Source organism: Gopherus flavomarginatus, chromosome 7, assembly GCF_025201925.1.
Source record: "Gopherus flavomarginatus isolate rGopFla2 chromosome 7, rGopFla2.mat.asm, whole genome shotgun sequence".
NCBI lineage: Eukaryota > Metazoa > Chordata > Testudines > Testudinidae > Gopherus > Gopherus flavomarginatus.
Window position 1 is genome coordinate 55,545,523 of NC_066623.1, and position 24,169 is coordinate 55,569,691.

Below are 24,169 nucleotides of genomic sequence, written 5' to 3' on the forward strand. Positions count from 1 at the left end.
CAGTACCTCAGTTTCCCAACTGTAAAATGGGGATGGTAAATACTTCCTTTGTTTGTCTTCTCTGTTTAGATTTCAGGTTTGTTAGGTCAAGGTGCTCTCTTTCATTGTGTATATAAACAGTTAACACAAGGGGGTCCTGATCTCAGTTGGAACCTCTGGAGGCTAGTATAAATGTGTTTTTGTAAGCTCTCGCACCTTAATTGAAGGGGCTGGAGTACTGAACATTGAAGAAGGATAAACTTTCTTCCAAATGGTCAGCGGGGTGGGTGTGCATGTGTGTGTGTACTGTTTAGAGCAGGAGTGGGCAAACTACGGCCCGCGGGCAGGATTTGGCCCATCAGGGCTTTGGATCAGCCTGCAGGATTGCCACCCGCGCAAGTGGCTGGCCCTGCAGCCCCTGGAGAAGGCGAGGGGAGGTAGAGGGCTCTGTGCGCTGCCCTCGCCTGCAGGCACCGCTCCCTGCAGCTCCCGTGGACTGGGAACGGGGAGCAGTGATCACTGGAAGCTTCGGCGGAGGTACCTACAGGCGAGGGCAGTGGGCAGAGCCCTCTGCCCCTTCTCCCCCAGGGGCTGCAGGGATGTGGTGCCAGTCACTTCCAGGAATGATGCAGCACCAACGCGGGGCGAGGACAGGCACTGGCCTCAGTGCACACCATTGTCACCCTGATGCTGCTCTAGGTAAGTGGCACCAGGCTGAAGCCTGCACCTCAACCCCTTCCTGCACCCCTACCCCCTGCCCTGAGCCCCCTCGTACAACCCGCAGCCCTCCTGCCCCCCTTCTTGCACACTGTGCCACACCCCACACTCTCTTCCGCACCCCAACCTGCTGGCTCAGCCCTACATTCATGGCCCTGCATGCAATTTCCCTACCCAAATGTGGCCCTCTGGCCAAAAAGCTTACCCACCCTTGTTTTAGAGCTATATTTATTTTATAATTTAATCCTTTCCCATATCAATTGCTCAAATTTGAACAAAATCCATCAGCTCATTTGATGTATCCATAAAGAAGTACAAAAAAATAAAGCAACCTCAGTGTTTTTTCTCCTTTATCATTAAAATGTAGGGTTAGCAATGAACATGATGCTAAAATAGGGAATGAACAGAAAAGCCTTTTCATTTTTAAGGAATGCTGATACTGTGTTGTAAATGGTAGAAAGGAACATTAGAAATAGTATTTAGTCCTTCTATATAGAAGTAGGTCAATTTTGATATATATATTTATTTTCCTTGATGTGGTGAAATATTGAATACCGTGTTCAGTCTCAAATACTTCCTGTGTATCTGAACTATTTTAACTTTGTACTTGTATATTTTAAACTTTGTACTTGTTCCAGAAAGGTTGGCTGTTCATAACAGAAATTAATACTTGATTTTGCCTTTATCTTTTCAGTAGACCATTTCTTGGCCATGTCTAGTATATGTGGTGGCGTTTTCTGAATGTGTGAGATAACATAGCACCAGCAGTAATTTATTGTAAAATGATTCTACTTAAAGGGAAAATAGTGGGTAATCTGTGTTGTGTGCACACTCAAGAAGATATTGCTGTACTTTTCAATGACTTTCTAATGTCTTCAATTTTTAAAAACCTTTTGCAGATGCTTTGGGATGCTGTTAAGCCCAGGTCGAAATGTGAAGAACAGTGACATGCATTTACTTGATATGGTAATAATCATCTTGTCTAACAAATTAGTGTTATGGGGTGCAGTTTTATGTTCCTTTTTAAAAAAAGGACACTGTCAGGGTGCCCATTGTAATTCAGTCTTTTAAAATTCCAGCTTTGAAACTTGAAGCTGAAATTTGGTCCTTTACCAAAATGTTTCTTCCATTATATGCATATATTGATTTATTATTGTAGAGCTGTTCATGAATTTTGTTTTATTAAATACAAACATATGAAACATTGTTATCCTGGGGAAGAAAGCATATCTAAAAGAATTAAATGGATTTCCCATACAAAGATAAGAAAAATTTTAAAAAAATTATTCAAATGTCAACCTTGAGAGTGTCCCTTTATGGGATTAAAAACGATCTATGCTTAAAGAAAATGGTCACTCAAATTAGCAAATAAAAGTAGAGCTTTCTATGTTTGTCTGACTTGATTACTAAATTTAGCAAAATTCTGATAATTTACATCTTCAAGAGTTTTGTTGTCACTTATTTAAAGCATGACATTAATCTATCATACATGACTGACACTGCAGTTTAAAGAATCCCTCCTTTGTTCCTTCTTATTTTCAAATTATTTGGTCTTAGGCATATGCACTAGATATACTCTCAAATTTCTAGAAACCTATATTAGAAGTAACATATATTGTGTATTCAGATTGTATGTTCAGTAAGTCAAATGTTAATCTCTGATAAGTTTTGTATAGTGTTCCATCTCTTTTATGATGACTCTTCAAGCTGCATTCTTGTAAATGAGAAGCAAACTGCCTTCCTCTGAATTAGAGCAGATGTTCAGCAAGGATATCTTGCCACTCCAGAACTCTTAATGTGGTCAGAATATGTACTTGAACAAACAGTAAGTAAATATATTTAGGGATACACATGGATGATGATAACCTCACTGACATCAGTTTTGCCAATGGCATAGTACTCTTCGATCCCCGCAGGCCCACCACTGTCCCAGATCTACAGGATCGTGGCTACACCCCCAACTTTAGAACAATTTTTTGAAGGAAATCTTCCGATGTGCCTGACCCCAAGGGGTCTCTCTCTTCCTTCAGGGTAGGCCACAGATGCCTCACTACCTTCTGAGACTAAAACTCTGGGGCTTCACATTGTGAGCTCTGTTCAGTGAGTCCAGCTGAGGTTGATTCCTGGTAGAGACTTGTCCACTCTTCAGGGACTAATGCACCTCACCCAGTATTTGTAGTGGCATCAAAACACTGGCATTTTAGTCAAGTGGACCACAGCATAAGAAGTCCTTAGGTTAGCATAGAAAAATTAAGGTTAAAACATAGTGCATTCTAGTCAGCCCAGAGCCCCAGCCAAGCTATAGAAACTCCATTATCAAACTTGTGCTTGTGCGCATGTGTTCTCTCTCTGTTCGTTCGTTAGTCAGTTCCCAAGTGAGAGAGCTCCTAGCTACCTCTGGAAACCATCCCCTCAACATCAGTGTCTGTCTTTTGTTCTTCAGCTGGGGTCTTTGCTCAACTTTTCTGCTGAGAGGCTGGAAATCCAAGAGTCATTGGAGCTTGCATTGTCTCTCCAGCCCTCTTGTTGATTTGGATTGATTTCCACCAATTCCGTAATCCTTAAGAATTTTTCATTCCACTTATACAGTGAGGTAACACAGACCTGTGTCTTAGTCTGCCTGGAGAGCAAATTTAATCCTTTTACCCTGGTTGGGTATCAGTGCACGATGGAGGGGAAACTGAGGTACACATGGGACACACAAAAATACTACCAACTTCCCTGTGAAAGTCATCTTTAACTTTTGACCTAGTGAAAGCAGAACGGAAAAGACCACCCAGAAACCTAAAACACGATGGCTGGAAGGTATCAACAGACACATGTCCCTTAAAGTTGTTCTAACTGTCCCATTTCAGGGCAACTGCACTTGTATTCCCTTCTTGTGGTCCATCAAGGACCTCATGCTTCTGGCTCCCCAGCCATCACCTATTTTGAGTGGAGATCTGCTTCTCTCTCCCTCTTGACTGGGGTTTTCCCAGGCTGCAGAGTTCCCCCAGCAAGGCAGACTGACTAAACAGGCCCATGTCTGCACTTTGCTTTTCTCATCAGAGGCTATAAACAGTATAAATTGCCCATAGTTTAAGTTGCAACACAGCTTTTTCTAAGCAAGCACATTTTTTCTTATAATCTTGTAAAAGATTATCAAGGAAACATATATTTAAAAGAAAAAAGGAACTGACAAACATGCTAATAAGCTTATCAGAGATCACTTTCTCCCATCTCCACAAGAGCTCTGATCGGTGTCAGTCCTTCCAACCATTCCCTAAAAATTGAGGCCCTGCCTTTGGACAGAAAATCCTGTCTGTTTGCTCGATCAGAAGGAAGGTCTTGACTCAGTTTAAACTTAGGCTATTTATCCAAAAATTATTTTTGTCTGTTGACCTCTAAAATATCCAGTTTGAACTAGTGTAGTTGGGCCTCCTTAGGGGGTGGTATATCTCTGGAGGTGTTACACCTTGACTGAATTTGCTTGATCACCCCACACTGTTCTTATTTCATGAATGTCTCTGATTATCCTCCCCCATACAGTCACTGGCCCACAATGATACATAAACTTAATACGGTAAGCTCTCCCAAAGAAATCATAGGCAATTGCCATGTCTGTCACACTGTCTTGTAACATATCCGATTTGGTTCAGGACGGAACATCATGGAGGTACATAACTCATTTGGTAGCCTCTGTCTAGGCTGTCCAAGCAACAGCCCGAGATCTAGTTATATCTTAACTTAATTGATGGCCAAAATGAGCACTAAAAAATATTCACTGAGCTTCTCAGCCAAAATCGGTCCTGCCATAAGCAGACCCAGTCCCACTGAAGTAAGTGGAATTGTATCCATTTATAAGAAGGGCTAAATTTTGCCCTTGGATTTTAACTAAACATTGAGGAAAAGGGTACTAGAAACCATATGTACATTGTCGAAAGTAGTAAGACAGAAAGTTGCCCATTGAAGGTTATCCTTTTGTTCAGGTTTCACTATATTAGGATGTCTCAGCCTGTAGCCATCAGTTGCTTTTAACAGTGGAGGAGTTTGCTTGGTGAGCTGACACTTAACTGTTAGAAGTAACTGGACTTTGAGTATTATGTGAGGCATATAAGCCAAAATTTTTAAGTATGGGTAATTAAAATCAGGTACCTACATTCATAATTGGACATCTAAATAAGTGATCTGACTTTTTCTGGATGCTTAGAAACATTCAGCCCCTCATTTGCTTCATTACAACTTAAAATTTTGGCCATTACTCTTAACTACTATTTGACCTTTTTCAGCTTAACTTTTCTATTGTACACTCCATAGCGAGTGGTTTATAAGTTAAATACAAGTTAATAGTTTCTGTAATATTTTAATTTTTTGAGTTTTGATTAGTGTTCTACAATATTGAAATCTCAACATCTTCGAGAAGTGCTTAACTTGAACTGGTAAAGTGTTGCGCATCAGTACAATAACCTTGATTTACTTCTGGTCCTTTTATGTCCCTCCGGTTTCTTATGTAAGGTGAGAAAATGTTTGCTCAGGACAAGTTGATCCTGGTATGTTTCATAGCAAGCAATGAATGTTGATGGCATTACATTGTTTTATGATGTTCCCCTAGCAGTCAAGGAGCAAGAATCTTAGATCCTGACTAAATATCCCTCTTTTTCCAAAGTGTGAAAGATAATTCCTGAAGACTTCATGGTAAAGTAATTTTTAGGAGCAAGGAAGACATTCCTTTTCTTTTTCATGGGAAAAGTAATATTCCTCAAATGAGAGTTGGCTCAAGTTGAAAATTTCCAGTGATACTTTGACATCTTCAAAGCATTCTATGTTGTCCCATACCAGCAAGTCAAAAAGACACATCAGTGCAGTGAAAGACTTCAGAATGTTGGCACATCTCAGGCGGTTGGCTTTGGCTCAGATGTTGAGGATATATTTTACTCCCTGTGAAAATTCAGAGTAATGCACCCTGATGTGATCTCTACCACCTGTTGTCTTCACTGACATTCAAAACCTTCAGTCACTTTAAAGGATTTTTCTTCCTGGCCTGCTGCAGAATGTTTTTTTCCTAATGAGGTTCCTGCTACAACCATTTGTTTGTTTGACTTAAAAAAAAAAAAAAAAAGTCACACTGATGACAGCAAGGGACTAAATGATACTAGCTTGAGCCAAACACAGAGTATGCAAATAGTGGGCACACTTACAGAATCACAGAAATTTGTAGGGCCAGAAGGGACCTCAGGAGATCATCCAGTCCATTGCCCTGTGCTGAGGTGCAATTAAATATACCTAAACTATTCCCAATTTACCACCATCCTTTTTTATAACAACCTTTTACATATTTGATTACTTATACTGTACCCCCCTCAGTCTTCTCCAGTTATCTACATATCTCTGCTAGTGCCTCTCAGTAGTGACATGAACACATCTGCTTTTCCAGTTCTATCCTTTGATTAGGAAATGGAAAAACAAACTGTAGTAAACTTTGGTTGTTTTGTAATGCTGACAAATGTCTACTGAAGCAGGTCTATAAAACATAGTTTAATATGTCATCTTAACTAGGATTTGAATCCAGGTCTCCAGAAATAAAACTCATTGCATTAAACTACTGCATCACATAATCTTAATTTTTTCCTTAAGTATATCAAATATTCTGAAGAGTGCTTTTTCTGTTTATTTGGAAAGTTCAGCACTAGAACTGGGTGAATCATGGATTTTTCAATTCTCTGGCTATTCCAAAAAAACATGTTTTGGTTCAGGTTCAAGTGAAAACAATTTTTTAAAAAAATTTGCAGTGAATTAAAAAAAATCAGAAAAAAATTCAAGCTCAATCAAGTCAAACATTTTGTTCAACCCAACTCAATGTCTTTCATTTCAATTCTTATATTTTGACATAAACAGAGGAAGACTTGATTCACAAAATCGGTGGGGGTGAGGGAGTGCTCATTTCCTCCTTATAACTTTTAGTCCACTGATTAGGATAGTCTCCCAGGATGTAGCAGACCAGGGTTCAATTCCCCCTGAAGTGGGAGAGGGAATTTCAACTTGAGTCTTTCACATTGCAGGAGAGTGCCCTAGCCATGGGGCTGTGGAATAGTCCCATGGGAGTCTCTCGCTCTCTCCATTGTTGTTCATACTGTCAATTTTTAGTCATTCATGACTGCAATGAATAGTCATTGGGCTAGGGAAAGTATGTGAGAATGATTCTATAACCAACTTTTTAAGGCACCCGCCCAGGATGCGGGAGACCCAAGTTCAAGTCCCTGCTCCACAATGGGCAGAGGGAGAAATTGAACCTAGGTTTCGTATATTCCAGGAGACTCTTCAGCAGTGGGTTATAAAAAAGGCACCACCACTAGCCTGATAAATCGAAAGGTTTTGACAATGTCAAACCAAACCATTTTGATTGGAAAAATTCAGAATGTTTTGGAAATGTTCTGTTTGGTTGAAATTATTTGGCAGACTCAAAGTGACTTTGCAGATACTTTCAGTTTGCCCGAAAGTTTTGTTTTTCCGTGAATAAACTATTTTTCGAGTGCTTGCTCATATTGATTCCAATTAGGTGTGCGCACGCCGTGTGCATGCTCGTCGGAAGATTTTTACCCTAGCAACACTCGGTGGATCAGCTGGGCGCCCCCTGGAGTGGTGCCGTTATGACGCTGGATATATACCCACTGCCGACCCAATAACCCTTCAGTTTCTTCTTACCGCCCTTGACGGTCGTTGGAACTGTGGGGCTCGGCTTTGCTGATCTCCACATCCCTAGCTACTCGTAGTTCTTTGCTGTTACTGTGTGTATAGTTCGAGTTCTTGTAGTTGTAGTTAGTATGAGTTGTTGTCTTTATAGTTAGTGTATATAGTTTAAGGGGGGATCGGGGATTAGCCCCTTTCCTCCACCCTGGTGCGGGCCCATGCCCAAAGCACCAGGATTCAAACCGTGTTCGGCATGCCAAAAGCCGATGCCAATAGGGGATCCCCACGACTCCTGCCTCAAGTGCCTAGGGGAATCCCACCTTGCTGATAAGTGCCTCATCTGCAAGTCGTTTAAACCAAGGACGAAGAAGGAGCAAGACTTTCAATTGAAACAGCTCCTCATGGAGTCGGCACTTAGTCCTGCAGTGTCAGCACTGAGTGCCTAACAGACCCCTTCGGCCCCGGACCACTCTGGTACCGAGAAAGAGTCCTGGCACTGACCCTTACCGGCACTAACATCTGCTCGGCACTGCTCCCTGTCCCCGAGACTCGGGAAGCAACATAGTGCTTCAACTTCTGCTCCACGGAAGGAGCTCTCTTCCAAGACGGTTCATCCAGCACCGTCATCTGCTGTGGCACCGTCAACTGTGGCACCGCAGATTGCGCCGCCGTCAAGCTCGGCACAGTTGATTCCGGTCCCACAAGGGCTGTCGAGTCTGGTGCCTAACAGCTCCCCGACTCATGCTGTGGTTGAGCTTGCCCTCCCTTCTACGCCGGAGACCTTCTCCACGGCAAGGGAGCTCATCGCAATGACGGAATCAACACGGCCTCGATCCCCGGCACTGCCGGTGTGGGTCATACAATCCATCTGCAAGCTGGCCATGGTAAGACCTCCTTCCGTTGGTCCACCAGAGAGACGTTGTTCAAGATCCTGGTCTCGCAGATGCTCTTGATTGTGCCGTTCCCGCTCCCGGCACCGCTCGCAGTCCCGGCACCGCTGTTCATCGCTGTACCAGTCGCACGCGCGGCACCCTTCGACATCTCGTTCACCGGACAGATACTCCTGGTACTGATCCGGCTCACGGCACCGATCTCGGCACCATGTATCCCTCAGTTGCTCCAGACGAAGGGACTGGAGATCTTGGTCGACCTCCTGGCACCGATACAGTAGAAGGTCCCGGTCTTGCTTGCGGTGCCGTTATAGCTCCCGGTACTGCTCCCTGGCACCACCCCATGCCTGAGCGTCGAGAACAGTGGTGCCTTCCCAGGGCCTATCGGCACCGCCGTGGCCTTCCAGACACACATCGCTGTCATCGCAGGCTGGTAGCGCATCCTATCATCAGGAGTGTGACTCTTGACGTCCCCAGCCATATATTCCCAGAGAGACAGAGCCACGAGCATGGGCCTCATCACTGGTCCTTCTGGACACTGTGGGCATACCACCAAAGCCAAGGTGCACCGTCAGTGGCTCAACGGTCAGCCCCGTCAGAACACCGGGTATCAGAGGCGACATTAAGCCGCCCCTCCCACCCATCCCCTCACGGGCACGGATGAGGCTCCAATTCCATCTGCAGTTGCTGAGGTTCCACCGGATGCAGATGATGCCCCTCAAGTACAGGAGCCACCACAGGACCCTTTGGTCCTGGGCCTCTCCTCCTCCTCCTCGCCTGATGAGGTGGTGGTGGGGACATCCTCCTCAGGCCTTCCACCAATTGACCTCAGGGCCCATCAGGACCTTTTGAGGCGAGTGGCTCAGAATATGAACTTGCAGGTGGAGGAGGTCCCTGAAATAGAAGACCCGGTCATGGACATCCTATTGGCTGATGCACCTACTAGAGTCACCTTCCATTCATCCGCACCATACAGGCTAATGCGAACACCATTTGACAATCTCCAGCTTCAATTCCACCTACAGCAAGGGGAGTAGAGAGGAAATATATGGTCCCCTCAAAGGGGTATGAATATCTCTACACTCACCTACCTCCTTCCTCTCTGGTTGTCCACCCAGCGAACAAATGAGAGCGTCATGGCCAACAAAACCCGGCTCCTAAGTCAAAGGAGGCTAGGTGCATGGAACTTCTGGACCGCAAAATATACTCATCCGGGGGCCTCCAACTTAGGGTGGCAAACCAACAAGCCCTCCTAAGTAGGTATAACTTTAACACTTGGGTGTCCTTGGGGAAGTTTACGGAGCTTCTTCCCCAGGTGTCCCATCAAGAATTCACGGACCTACTTGAGGAGGGTAAAAAGATAGCGAGAATCTCCCTCCAGGCCTCTCTGGATGCAGCGGACTCTGCAGCCAGAACTCTGGGGTCAGGAGTGACGATGAGGCGTATCTCCTGGCTCCAGGTATCAGGCCTTCCCCCTGAATTGCAACAAACTCTTCAGGATTTACCCTTCGAAGGCCAGGGCCTTTTCTCAGACAAGACTGACCCCAGGTTGCAAAGTCTGAAGGAAAATCACGTTATAATGCGCTCGCTGGTTTTGCATACGTCAGTGACCCAACGCAGGACCTTCCGGCCTCAGCTACACTGTCCTTATGCCCAGCCTAGGCCGTGTCAGGACATTGCCAGAAGGCATGACGGGGAATCGTCAGAGACAGTCTGGCCCTCAAGGAGCTCAAAATCAGGCGCCCTCTAAACCACTAGTGGGGCCCAAGCAGAACTTTTGATGGGACGCCTGAGGAGAGCCCACCTGTTACCCTACCGGATCCTTCTCCTCCCTTTTTCAACCACTTCTCCCAATTCCTCCCTGCCTGGTCCTTGCTAACTTCAGATCGTTGGGTCCTGCGCACAGTGGAAGGGGGATACCACCTCCAGTTTGCTTCAACCCCACCTTCCCACCCTCCCTACCCGGCCCTCTTCAGGGACCCCTCTCACGAGCAATTCCTCTTACAAGAGGTCCAGTTGCTCCTAGCCATGGGAGCCATAGAGGAGGTGCCAAAGGACATAAGAGGCAAGGGGTTTTATTCCCGCTACTTCTTAATCCCCAAGGCAAAGGGAGGTCAACGTCTGATCCTAGACCTGCGAGAACTCAACAAATTCGTGATAAAGCTGAAGTTCCGCATGGTATCCCTGGATCCAGGAGACTGGTATGCCGCCCTCGATATGAAGGACGCGTATTTCCACATCGCAATTTATCCACCACACAGACGGTATCTCCGTTTTGTGGTCAACCACCAACACTTTCAGTTCACTGTACTTCCATTTGGCCTTCTACAGCTCCGCGTGTCTTCACAAAATGCATGGCTGTAGTCGCCGCCTCCCTCCGTCGTCGTCGAGTACACGTCTACCCGTATCTCGACGATTGGCTCATTCGAGGGACTTCCCAGTGGCAAGTATCACAGCACCTGTGCATCATCAGAGATCTCTTCGGGAGCCTAGGCCTCATGATCAACACAGAAAAGTCTACTCTCTCACCCACGCAGAGAATAGACTTCATTGGAGTGGTTCTGGACTCCAATCTGGCCAGAGCCTGCCTCCCGCAGTCGCGTTTTCAGGCAATGGCTTCAATAATCCGAAGTCTTCAAACCTTCCCGACAACGTCGGTGCGCACCTGCCTCAGCCTAGTAGGTCACATGGCCTCCTGCACCTTCGTGACCAAGCACGCCAGGCTACGCCTCCATCCCTTCCAAGCCTGGCTTACTTCAATATACCAACCACGCAGAGACAGCCTGGACTTGGTGCTCACTATCCCCAGGAAGGTTCTGGGCTCCCTAACCTGGTGGCTAGACCCCACTCTAGTCTGTGCAGGGATGCCATTCCACCCACCACAACCCTCGATGGCCCTAACCACGGACGTGTCATCTCTGGGTTGGGGTGCCCACCTCGGGAGCCTTCGCACTGAATGCCTCTGGTCGCCCCAAGAACTGGCCTTACACATCAACGTGCAGGAGCTGAGAGCAGTCCATCTAGCATGCCAAGTGTTTCAAGACCATCTCCAAGGCCATTGTGTATCAGTGTTCACGGACAACACAACAGCCATGTTTTACATAAATAAGCAGGGTGGAGCACGTTCCTCCCTCCTTTGTCAAGAAGCCGCCCACATTTGGAACTTTTGCGTAGCCCACTGGATCAAATTGGTAGCGTCTTTTCTCCCAGGAGTCTAGAACACTTTGGTGGATCACCTCAGCAGATCCTTCCTGTCTCATGAGTGGTCGATTTGCCCGGATGTCATCCATTCTGTTTTCCGGAAGTGGGGCTTTCCCCAAGTAGATCTCTTTGCCTCCCGAGAGAACAGGAAATGCCAGGTGTTCTGCTCCTTCCAGGGACGCTCCCCGGGCTCCCTCTCAGACGTATTGCTGATCCTGTGGAACAGGCACCTACTTTATGCCTTCCCACCGTTTCCACTTGTCCACAGCGTCCTACTCAAGCTCCGCAGGGACAGCGCCCACCTGATCCTGATTGCTCCAGTGTGGCCGAGGCAGCACTGGTACACCACGTTGTTTGACCTCTCAGTGGCAGGCCAGATTCCCCTGCCACTGTGGCCGGACCTCATAACGCAGGACTTCAGCAGGCTTCACCATCCGGACCTGCAGTCCCTTCATCTCACAGCATGGTTGCTGTGTGGTTGAGCCAGTCTGAACTGCGTTGCGCTCCCTCAGTCCAGCAGGTACTTTTGGGCAGTAGGAAGCCTTCCACTGGGATGACATATCTCACCAAGTGGAAGCGTTTCTCCTGTTGTTGCACTCAGCATAACTTAGTCCCCAGACAAGTGTCTGTTCCCACTGTCCTGGACTACCTTTAGTCCCTAAAAGAGCAGGGCCTAGCGGTCTCTTCCATAAAGGTGCATCTGGCAGCCATTTCCGCCTTCCATCCAGGGGAAAATGACCGATCAATCTTCTCTCACCCTGTAGTTTCAAGGTTCCTCAAAGGATTGGAACATTTATATCCTCCAGTTAGACCCCAGACCCCTACCTGGGATCTAAACCTGGTGCTAGCCAAGCTTATGGGTGCTCCTTTCGAACCACTGGCTACCTGCTCGCTGCTGTACCTTTCCTGGAAGACAGCCTTCCTCGTCGCTGTTACTTCGGCGAGACGAGTATCTGAGCTTCAGGCTTTGACAGCTGACCCCCCTGTACTTGGTATTCCATAAGGACAAGGTACAGCTGCGACCACACCCCTCTTTCCTCCCTAAGGTGGTGTCCGCCTTTCATGTCAATCAAGACATCTTCCTCCCAGTTGTCTTCTTCGTGAAGCCGCACCCATCGCTTCGGGAACAACAGCTACACACCCTGGACGTCCGCAGGGCTCTCGCCTTTTATATTGAGAGAACCAAACCCTTCCGAAGGTCACCTCAGCTCTTTGTAGCTGTCGCAGACCGGATGAAAGGCCTACTGGTCTCTTCCCAACGGATTTCATCTTGCCTTACATCCTGCATCCGCACATGCTATGAATTGGCTCACGTTCCGGCTAGCCACCTCACCGCCCATTCTACTCGGGCGCAAACTTCATCTACTGCCTTCCTGGCCCATGTCCCCATCCAGGAAATATGTCAGGCAGCTACCTGGTCATCGATTCACACCTTTGCCGCACATTACGCATTGGTTCAACAGTCCAGAGATGATGCAGCATTTGGCTCAGCAGTTTTGCATTCTGCAACATCTCGCTCCGACCCCACCACCTAGGTAAGGCTTGGGATTCACCTAATTGGAATCAATATGAGCAAGCACTCAAAGAAGAAAAGACGGTTACTCACCTTTGTAACTGTTATTCTTCGAGATGTGTTGCTCATATCCATTCCAAATCTGCCCTCCTTCCCCTCTGTCAGAGTAGCCGGCAAGAAGGAACTGAAGGGCCATTGGGTCGGCAGAGGTATATATCCAGCACCATAATGGCACCACTCCAGGGGGTGTCCAGCCGACCCACCGAGTGTTGCTAGGCTAAAAATCTTCCAACGAGTGTGCATGCGGCGCACGCATACCTAATTGGAATGGATATGAGGAACACATCTTGAAGAACAACAGTTACAAAGGTGAGTAACCGTCTTTTCACTCAGCTCTAATGAGCACCTCAGATTAATTACCCAGCACCCTGACAAATTTGAGGTAGGATGGAAGATACTGATCTCTCCTCAAGATCCGTGGAGAGACCATTCTGCAAGGCCCTCCTTGATCTGAGCAATGAAGGGATGTTCTGAAACGAGGAGGCCTTCAAGAGTCTGGTGTGCACGCTCATATAACCACAGACCTGGCAATAGCCTCTACACAAAACTCTGTGTTCAGATTTATTTCTCCCAAGATGATGATTTTTTTTTAAGAAATGAGGGACACTGCATGGCATTGTCTTTTAGTGCAAACATGGAGACATTAACAGAGATTTTAGTGCATTCATGTATGTGTGGTGGTGGTGGTGGGGAGGAGGGGCGCTGTTTTGTTGTTCTGACATTTGCCCCTAAAGTTAAGGTTTAATTCTCAAAGAAATCTACGTCAATGGTGGCACATAAAAATCTATCAGCCAGCCGCGAACACCAAAACAAGTGCAAACGGTACAGCTGCACTGTGAGAGATTTCTGCCTCCCCTTTCTCCTGGAAGTTTGGATGATGTTGAGTTCCTCCGAGAGTTTTCCTAGTTTTCACTCTGAATGCTTTCTCCCCTCTGCTGATTGGCTTTTTTACTCCTGCACAGTCAGTTTTCCTGACCCTGTCCCCCATATCTGCTTTCCCTGCTTTCCCCTCATCACTCCCTACATTGTCTCTTCTCTCTTCATTTGTCTGTCTGTTCCCACACTCCAGAACAGTAAAACATAAAGCCAGAAACACCCTCCCCCAAAATAAAATACTAACAAAAATTATTGAACTAAATGAAAATAAATGAAATGTTGTAAGCTATTGTGTTTACTTTGCTTGTATGTTCTATCTCTTTTCCACTTTTCTATCTTCACTGTTTAGATCTGAAGCTCTTTGAAGCAGGGGATTATCTCACTGTACAATTCCTAGCACAACTGAGTCCCTGATATTGGTTCTAGGTGCCACTGTAATGCATATAATACATGTGTTTATTCTTAGGAGTCCATGGGAAAGAGCTGTGATGGAAGAGCATATGTTATTACTGGAATGTGGAATCCCAATGCACCTACTTTTCTTGTACTTAATGAGGAAACACCTAAAGGTAAATGATTTTTTTTAACAAGCTGTTTTGCTTGCTTAGTAATTATTTAGCATGGTGAAGAATACTTAACCGCATTTAATAAATGTTCTCTGTCTTTGTCTCTCTGACACCATGCTGTATATTTCAGTTTAATATTAACATCATGGTAACCCCAAAGGCCTCAGTCAGTATCACAACCTCACTGTGCGAGGAACTGTATAAACACATATAACATAAAGAAATGCTCATATTGGCACATGCTCTTGCTGCCAGATCAGAATCCGGTAGAAGAGCAGTGTGTGAGGTCACAGGCATGTTCCCCTCAGGATCAAAATTTTCAGTCCCAAGGGAACTTAGTCTGATCACATAACTATCCCAGTTGAGTGCATTTGTTATTGGCTGAGGCTCTGTATCCTATCCCTTAGGACTAAAAACTCTTATTTTAAAAGCTGTTTCCTGCAACAGTAAAATCACGTACTTAGGGGGTCTTATTTGTAACTTACCAGGCATAGGCATCATTAATCCATTTTGTACCCAGGTTCTTGGGACAAATGGAGGATGATGTAGGGGATGCCTTGACACTTGAGTATCTGGCTTCTAATACAGCTCATTCCTTCAGCATTAGATTACACCTTCAAATTTGTGACCTGATCTAGTGTAATTTTTCAGTTATCTGACCTCAGACCATGGCTCTGGTCCACAGTTTCTTCATTCCCTCCCCCTCCTCACCTCATACGGGACATTTTGCCACCATTCTTGCAAATGCTTACTTGTGTGACAGAGCTACCAGAATTATTTGGTATTAAAGGAGAATATCACATTGGCTATTGTGCATTTCATTCTATGTGGATATGCAAGATCGAAAACAGAAATGAAATATGTGCTGCCGAATCAATAGATGAATTTAATAGGAAGGGATTTGGACCTAAATAGCCATCTGTTTCTGTGGTGTTTTTTTATACTACTCAGTACCTTGAGAAATTGGATCTTTTTGGGACAGACTGCTTTTGTGAATGTGAATTTATTTTTATGTTCCAGATAAACGTGTGTACATGACTGTGGCAGTGGATATGGTGGTCACTGAAGTGGTAGAGCCAGTCCGCTTTTTGCTGGAGACTGTTGTTCGCGTGTACCCAGCTAATGAGCGTTTCTGGTATTTCAGCAGAAAAACCTTCACAGAAACTTTCTACATGAAGCTAAAACAGGTACAGCAGTGTTTTCTAATAACAATAAAATTGCCTTTCTTTCGGAAAAATTGACTTTCTGAGCATTAGGTCTACCTTTTTTAATTATTTGTTTCTGTCAATGTTTCCAAGGCCACTGATAATGGTGCAGAGCCGGCTCTCGGCATAAACAGACTAAGCAATTGCTTAGGGCCCCAAGCAGCTAAAGGGGGCCCCCATTCACTTTTTGTGTTTGGGGGTGGGAGGGGATGACAGTATTCATGCTTAGGGCCTCCAGTGGGCTAGCACCACCTCTGTAATGGCGATAAAGAATAGCGTTTGAAAATGAAGAAAAGTCAATCCTTTGAAAGTCTTAATTTTATCGTGTTATCTTTTATCTAGTTTTATTTATATGTACACACACAAAATAAATAAGTTATGAATTTAATTTGTTTTGTTAAAATGTTTTGGAGTTCACAGGTCCAACTTGATTACAAATGCACTTTGCCTAATCTCAAATATTCCTTTTCATGCTAGTCAGTGAAAGGACCATTATTCATCTCTAGGCATTTGAGTTTGTATTCCCTGGCTTTGCACATTTTATAAATGCTTAAATTGGAAGCTTCCTGTCTAGTCCTACATTGCTCACTGATGCAGTGGTAAATGTCTACGTATACTTACAATAATGTAGCTCTAACATTAAAGCAACCCAGGCATCTTTATATATTTAAATATCAACAGCTCACTCTAGTACTGTAGTTCATTACAGCATCATTTATTCTTCAGATTATTTTATACAGTGTCATTTATGTCATTTATGCTCAAATAAATCTGTTAGTCTTTAAGGTTCCACTGGACTCCTCATTGTTTAAGATAAACAAGTGTGTTTACATTGATGGGGGATACTGCTGCCTGCTTTTTATTTACAGTGTCACCTGAAATGAGAACAGGCATTCACATGGCACTTCTGTACCCGGCGTTGCAAGGTATTCACATGCCAGATATGCTAAACATTCATATTCCCCTTCCATGCTTCGGCCACGATTCCAGAGGACATGCTTCCATGCGGATGATGCTCATTAAAAAAAAGAATGCATCAATTAAATTTGTGACTGTACTCCGTGGGGGGAGAATTGTATGTCTCCTGCTCTGTTTTACCCTCATTCTGCATATATTTTATGTTATGGCAGTCTTGGACGATGAGCCAGCACATGTTCATTTTAAGAACACTTTCACAGCAGATTTGACAAAATGCAAAGAAGGTACCAATGTGAAATTTCTAAAAATAGCTACAGAACTCAACCCAGGGTTTAAGAATCTGAAGTGCTGTCCAAAATCTGAGAGGGACGAGGTGTGGAGCATGCTTTCAGAAGTCTTAAAAGAGCAACACTCTGATGCGGAAACTACAGAACCCAAACGGCCAAAAAAGAAAATCAACCTTCTGGTGGTGGCATCTGACTCAGATGATGAAAATGAACATGCGTCTGTTCGCACTGCCTTTGATTGTTAACAAGCAGAACTCATCATCCGCATGGAAGCATGTCCTCTAGAATGGTGATTGACGCATGAAGGGACATGTGAATCTTTAACGCATCTGCATGTAAGTATCTTGCAATGCCGGCTACAACAGTGCCATGCAAACGCCTGTTCTCACTTTCAGATGACATTGTAAACAAGAAGCAGGCAGCTTTATCTCCTGCAAATTGTAACCAACATGGTTTGTCTGAGTGATTGGCTGACCAAGTAGTAGTCCTGAGTGAACTTGTAGGCTGTAAAGTTTTACATTGTTTTATTTTTGAATGCTAATTTTTTTGTACATAATTTTATATTTGTAAGTTCAACTTTCATGATAGAGAGATTGCACTACAGTACTTGTGTGAGGTGGATTGAAAAATAATTTTTTTGTTTTTTTACAGTGCAAATATTTGTAGTAAAAATAAATAAAGTGAGCACTGTGCACATTCTGTGTTGTAATTGAAATTAATATATTTGAAAATGTAGTAAACATCAGAAATATTTAAAATAAATGGTATTGTATTGTTTAACAGCACGATTAATCACAATTAATTTTTTTAATTGCTTGACAGCCCTACTTCATATGCATTAATGATGTACATATATGGATAGAAAAATGACTTTCAGCAGATCATAACCTTTCCTTTGATAGCTTACAAGGCATGCTTTATATATAATATCACAATTATATACAGATGAGGAATATGGGGGATTACAGGGTGTTCCCCGAGGGTACAGAATGTCACAGCAGTCATTTATGATATCCAGACATTTTTCTGTCTGCATCCCTGTCTTGAGGTGACACATACCCAGTCAGTTCGGGGATAGTTGAAATCCCTCATTATTGTTGGGTTTTCTGTTTTTGTAGCCTCTATAAATTCCCTGAATATTTCACAATCACTGTCACCACCCTGGTCAGGTGATCGGTAGTATATTTCTTCTACTATACTCTTATTATTCATGTATGGAATTTCTATTCATAGAGATTTGATAGTAAAGTTTGAAATATATAAGTTTTTTACTATATATGACTGTTTCTCTCACAGGTGGTGACAATCTACTGGAATTCTTACATATTTTGTGCCCAAGTATTAGTGTCATGTGGATTAGTATTGTTCCACCAAGTTTCTGTAATGCCTCTTACTTCAATATCCTCGTTCAATCCCAGGCACTCAGGTTCACCCATCTTAGTAATCGGACTTATAGCATTTGTTTACAATCATGATATTTAATGTGATGTCATCTACACTGCCCCCCTGGTGTGTGTGGAAGGAGCAGTGAGGGAATTAGTGTTATAAATTGAAGCATTAAATGATCATTATTAATTAAAATCACAATATAGATGATTGTAATATTATATAATGCTTTAATAATATTGATTAAGACACCTAACTTCCTCAGAATAGCACGCAACAGATTTCTGTGCAAGTTATAATTCCTCCTGAATATTTCACTTCATTAGCACTCCCAGAACTCTGTTTGACATTATTTATATGAAAGGACTGTGTAGTTCAACCTAGGGGAGGTGGACCCAAGATAGAGCATACTGCATATTCCCTCTGTGTGGCTTTCCCAGGACTCTGTGTGTGTGATTAACATGATTTTGCATCCGTCCTTGCCATGCAGTGGAAGGGTGCATATGCTTCTTAGGATATGTCTATACTACCTGCCAAATCGCCTGGTAGTGATCGATCCAGCGGGGGTTGATTATCACGTCTAGTCTAGAAGTGATAAATCAACCCTCCCCCCGAGCACTCTCTCATCAACTCCTGTATTCCACTGGCATGAGAGGTGCAGGTGGAGTTGACGGGGGAGTGGCAGCAGTTGACTCACCTCAATGAAGACACCGCGGTGAGTAGATCTAAGTACATCGACTTCAACTACGTTATTCATGTAGCTGAAGTTACGTATCTTAGATCAATCCTCCCCCTCCCCACCTTCACCCCTTCAGTGTAAACCAAGCCTAAATATGTGTAAGATTTATTAAATAATGTTCAGTAGATTAGAATCCAAAGGTCCTCCCAATGGTTCTTCTCTCATGGCTGACACACAATTACTTGCAGCTTCCCGTTATTATTCAGTTCATTCTGGAATTATGTAGAGTTTCATACTCCTGCAATAAACATTGATCCATTTTCTCTAGAGACTTACACATTATATTGATATTCGTTCAAGATCTGAAAAGTGGAATCTGATCTTCTAATTTGTGTTGTACTTCAGTGGAACCACAACCCCTGTGGTTGACTTAAATGAATAGGACTGACTTAATTTTGCTGATCCTAAACTAGAATGACAATTGTCGCCTTACTGAGGGATAAAACAATTAATGCTGAACAGCTAGTGATGTTTTTACTGTGAAGTAAAGGCACAGACTACACTAAATGCCCACCTGACTAAATCAGTCTCATGCAAGCTGTTTTCTTTGGCACTCCTGCTCTTCAGTTTTACAATAGAGATAAGTGAAATACAGTAGAATTTATAAAAAAAAACAAGTATGTGAAAATGTGGAAGACTGCTGCCCTTTCCAATTTTAAAGCGCGCACACTATAATCCTTTTTATTTAATTTGCTTGATACTTATCTTAAAATACAGCTTCTTTCTTGGTCCAAGTAAACTTGAGTCAGCAGGGCATGTTTCAATGAAACCTTTGCCTTTTTTTGAGGTGATTTTAAGGGTATCAGTGGGAAGTAGATTGAGGGGGCATTTTTGGTGGTTAGAAGAGTCCAAAATGTTGGAGTGGGCTAATCTTATGTTTCTAATGTATTTTTAAAATGTTTGTTTATATGTGTCTTGAGTTTCAGATAAACACATTTTTAAAAAATGAAAAAGGACATTTAAACAGATTTCTGAATACTATCCCAAGTTCTCAGAGTAATGCTAAAGCTGTACTACTGCAATGTTCTCAATAACACCCCTCTTTATATCTCCAAAAGGAATGTCTGAGACTTTGATAAATGATGAGATTATCAGAGTCGACATAATTGCTTGACCAGGGGCCTTGCAATTACTTGATACTGACATCGTGGAAGGTGAAACATGTATGCGTTGAAAATGGACCAAATTTCTCCCTGCTATAATTTACTAATTACAAGACTAATGGATCTAAATTATAAACTGTAGCCCAGATTTCATCTCTCACTTCCAGAACTGTATGGAAAATTGTCTGATACTTGGATAGAGAGAAGAGGAGCCATGCCTTGCTTTTTCCCAACATGGAATGGTTATAATAGAAACAGGTGTGATGGACTGATCAGAGTAGGGGGGAAATGCTTGATTTTGTCCAACCGCAGACAGTCCCAATTTACACTACCCCATGGAACAGTTCCACCAACTGGAACTGAAACTACAGAAGGTATTTAGAGTGGAAGATGTTAATTACTGTGGGTGGAAATTGGCCAGCAAGTTGGAGTTAGTGTTCTGCCCTCCCCCTTCTTTTAAAAAAAAAAAAAAATTAAAGGTTCCAGGGGCTCGTAAGTGACAAGTGATCAGTACCTTGGTTTTACACAGTAGTTTCTCATATATCACTCTTATTTTTTTTTCTGACAGAGGAAACAGTAATATCTTATTCCAATCCTTGGTAATTTTTTCTTTCACATATCCTGTATTGGATATTCCTTTTTTCTCACATGGTTAACACTATGCTTCTGAGATAAATTTAACACCACCTCCATAAGACTACTTTCATTTGATTTTTGAGGCTGACTTGACAGTATTAGCCTGTTTGAAAAATGACTTTATTTTAACTCTGATTATGTAAGGTTTGCACAGAATGAAGCAGGCTGAAAAAAATAACTGGTCTTAAAATGTACTTTTTGACTTTACTTTATCTCCAGTTCACTTAATAGCAGCTATTTGGCTTTATTATTGTACAACCATATGAAAATATACAAATCACTGTACTTTTTGAATAATGTTGAGTACATCAGAGAAGAATCTTTTTAAAGTGAGAGTGGGCAGTAAGGAGAGATGTATATACTGTTCTGTGATTTCTGGGAAGCAAAGCAGCTGGGGCACATGTTGGAGAGGAGACATCTAGAAACAGTCCTGTTGTCTGGTTCTCTTCTCTTCCAAGATTTAATGTGGACAAACTAAAGAGCTATTGTATTGATCTTTTTTCTTCTATAAAATTCTGTAAAATTCATTTATCCAGTGCTCAAGATTTAGGTACGTTACATTTTTAAAAATATGAAGTACAAGTTGTTTTGATCAACAAAAGAATTTGATGGGTCTTTAATGGATTGTTTGTCACACCTCATCCATGCTAAATAAAGTATGTGAGAAAATGTACATTCCTTTCAGTGTGCCTTGAAAGTTATCAAACTCTGGCACAGTCAAGTATGAAGCTACTTTTGAGAGTCGAGTGCCTTGTTCCCCAAATTGTTATAACTAGAGATATTGAGCTCAGGCATTCCAACTAATTTCAGCTACTGGTAAAAAGTAAATACACTGGTTACAAATCCTAAAGTGCTCCTGGGATTAAATGGAAGATATCGTGGTCCCTGGAGCACAGGTGAATATGTGCACTATACACAGTCTACTTCTAAGGATCCTTTCTTAGCCCGTTGCTTATGCAGTGGGTGTTATAATCTTTATGGTGTGGAACGTGCTACCTACTGCCAACTCTCAGCATTCTCCAAAATGCCTAAAAAACTTGGTTTCTCAAAAATGTTTGGTACTTATTTTTATTATCACAATATTTTTCCTGTCTGTTCTTTGCAATTTTTTCTTAGAGCAGTCCTCTCCCTGTCTCAGTTTGTTAAATTTAAATTGTAAAGTTTGTGTTATAATTCCTCAAATACATAAAGGTTGTTGCGGGAGAATATTTAACAATAATTATTGTTCTACCTGTTTTCATTGCTGTTTTTCATCTTCCTCAAATTACGTTCAGCAATGTCATATACTAATCTCAATCCACATGTGTAATTTCCATTGAAATTGGATGGAGTCTTCGTCTTGCCCCCAGATTACTGTATCAGTCCTTGGTTTAATCCTAGTTGAAGAAACCAGAAGAAACATGGAGTTGATGAATAGCAAGAGCCTAACATCAAAACTCATTTCATTTCCTTATTTTTAGTCTGAAGGGAAAAGCCACACAAATGCTGGAGATGCAATTTATGAAGTTGTAAGTCTGCAGCGGGAGTCTGAGAGAGATGATGAATCAGTCAGTCCAACAAGTAGAGGGGGTCCACTATCGCCACAGGAAGATGAGGCTGAAGAAGGTAAGAGTAAAATGAACATGTACGGTTCCCGTATATGCTGGGTTTTTAAAATACTTTTTCTGCCTTTTATTCCCATAGTTTTCTTCCTATTTGTGTCCATCAGAGATGTATTATGATACCTCCCCCCCCCGCCCCCCAAATCACCTGTCATTCACAATTAGTGCATCTTCATTACCAGCAATAGTGTCCGACACTTTTAGACTGTCCTATCTAGGCTGTTTTATCCAGATGTAGCAGCAGACAGGGTGCATCCATACAGCACTGTACGCCAAAACTTACCATTCCTCCTCACCTGTTAGGCTAGCAAGATAGCAAGCTTCTGTTAAAGGGTTTTTCTTCCAATCAGCATCCGTTATTCTCTAGAAAGAGCTTTCGTAATTAACAGTGATGCCAGGAAGCTCTTCACTGTTTACAGTAGTAATGCTTTCTGACTCAATCCCTGGTGCCTGTGGATCATTTTTCTGTAACTTAAAAATTTTATGGATTTTTTTCTTCATGCTAGCAATCTATCCTGAATATATTTTAAATGTATAGTAAGTGTCCTTTCAGCAGCTTGTTTGATGGAGCAGGCTTCAATAATTACCGTTGCACTATTTATTCCTTTTTTTCCAGTGACTATTATTGAGAATAACAAGTGATTGTTCCAGAATTTAATGAACACTGTGCTATTAGAGAATAAATATTCTCTAGATCTTACCCTCTTGATGTTGTGTAAAACAGTTTTATTTAAATATAGAGGAAATAGTATAGAGGTTTGCATAGCAGGAAAAATAAAGTGGTAAGTTAAACTTAATATTAGTTTCCATATGTTAAATTCAAAATACTTACAAAGGAAATAATCCTCATTTTAAAATGTCATTACGATGTAACACTGTTCTCATGGAAACTGCATTTAGAGTACTTGCCTAGAAGTTATCCATCCTGCTAGATGTGCAGATTAAATGAATCACTGCCAGTTGTTCTACATACATTGCCGTTCTTGTGTACCTTCTTTTGCAGATTATTAATTATTATGATGGAAAAATATAATAGTTTAAAATTCCAAAAAATAATAATAATTGTAGTTTAGATCTTGAACTAAGATTTATTTGTTTGTTTAATTTCTGTTTAGGGTCAGGGGCCAAAAATACCTGGGTCCATATTCTCCCCCCGTCCCCACCCCTTTTTTTTTAACCTGGTCCTGGCTATGGCATATATTATATGTTGTAGGGACTTTCCACCTCATTGGCTAACAGTTAGTTCATCCATGTATGGATTCTGAGGGGTTGTTCTTTATTCTTTGTGAAGTGCTGTTCCCCACTCCATTAGCTCCATCATTTTCCTCATGATTCATTGTATGACATTTGAAACCTGCAATATTATTTATTTATATAATTCCATAAAAGTGTATGATGCCTTATTTGCATCCTCATCTTGCTTGCTTACCCTTTGCAGCTATCTCAATTTCTGCCAACCCCAGGACTAAGCATCCTGTGGTCCTTTGTGAGCTAGATGACTCATGCCATGATTAGGAATGGAAATGTCACTTTAAGAAATAAGACAGAATAGTCTTTCAGTCCATATATGAAGAGAGTGGTTCAGTAGGACTTTTGTGCTGCTGTTCTATTGGCAGATATGTGGATTTTCTTCCCATCCTGGTTTTAAGGTCATTAGCATTTTAATGTGAATGGGAAATACATTTCATTGTGTTATAAGAGCAAGACCTTATAGAAAATTGGGATTGTGTTTTTCTAATAAATAAACCATACCTTTGTTCTTACTGGTGCCTTGGTTTCATGACACTAACTTCCAGTTTGTCTTTTTTAAAGATCTCTGCAAAATC

At 42.6% G+C, this 24,169-nt stretch overlaps 1 protein-coding gene across 15 annotated transcripts in view; it reads left to right on the forward strand.

Annotated features, from left to right (window-relative positions):
* The window catches only part of RABGAP1L (RAB GTPase activating protein 1 like), a 567,720-nt gene that overhangs the window by 103,492 nt on the left and 440,059 nt on the right, over positions 1–24,169 (forward strand). For all 15 annotated transcript variants that reach the window (XM_050963018.1, XM_050963014.1, XM_050963022.1 and 12 more), the window contains 4 exons: positions 1,596–1,662; positions 14,369–14,471; positions 15,489–15,655; positions 22,203–22,347. In XM_050963018.1, the coding sequence (XP_050818975.1) occupies positions 1,596–1,662; positions 14,369–14,471; positions 15,489–15,655; positions 22,203–22,347 (482 nt within the window). The remainder of the gene's footprint in view (positions 1–1,595; positions 1,663–14,368; positions 14,472–15,488; positions 15,656–22,202; positions 22,348–24,169) is intronic.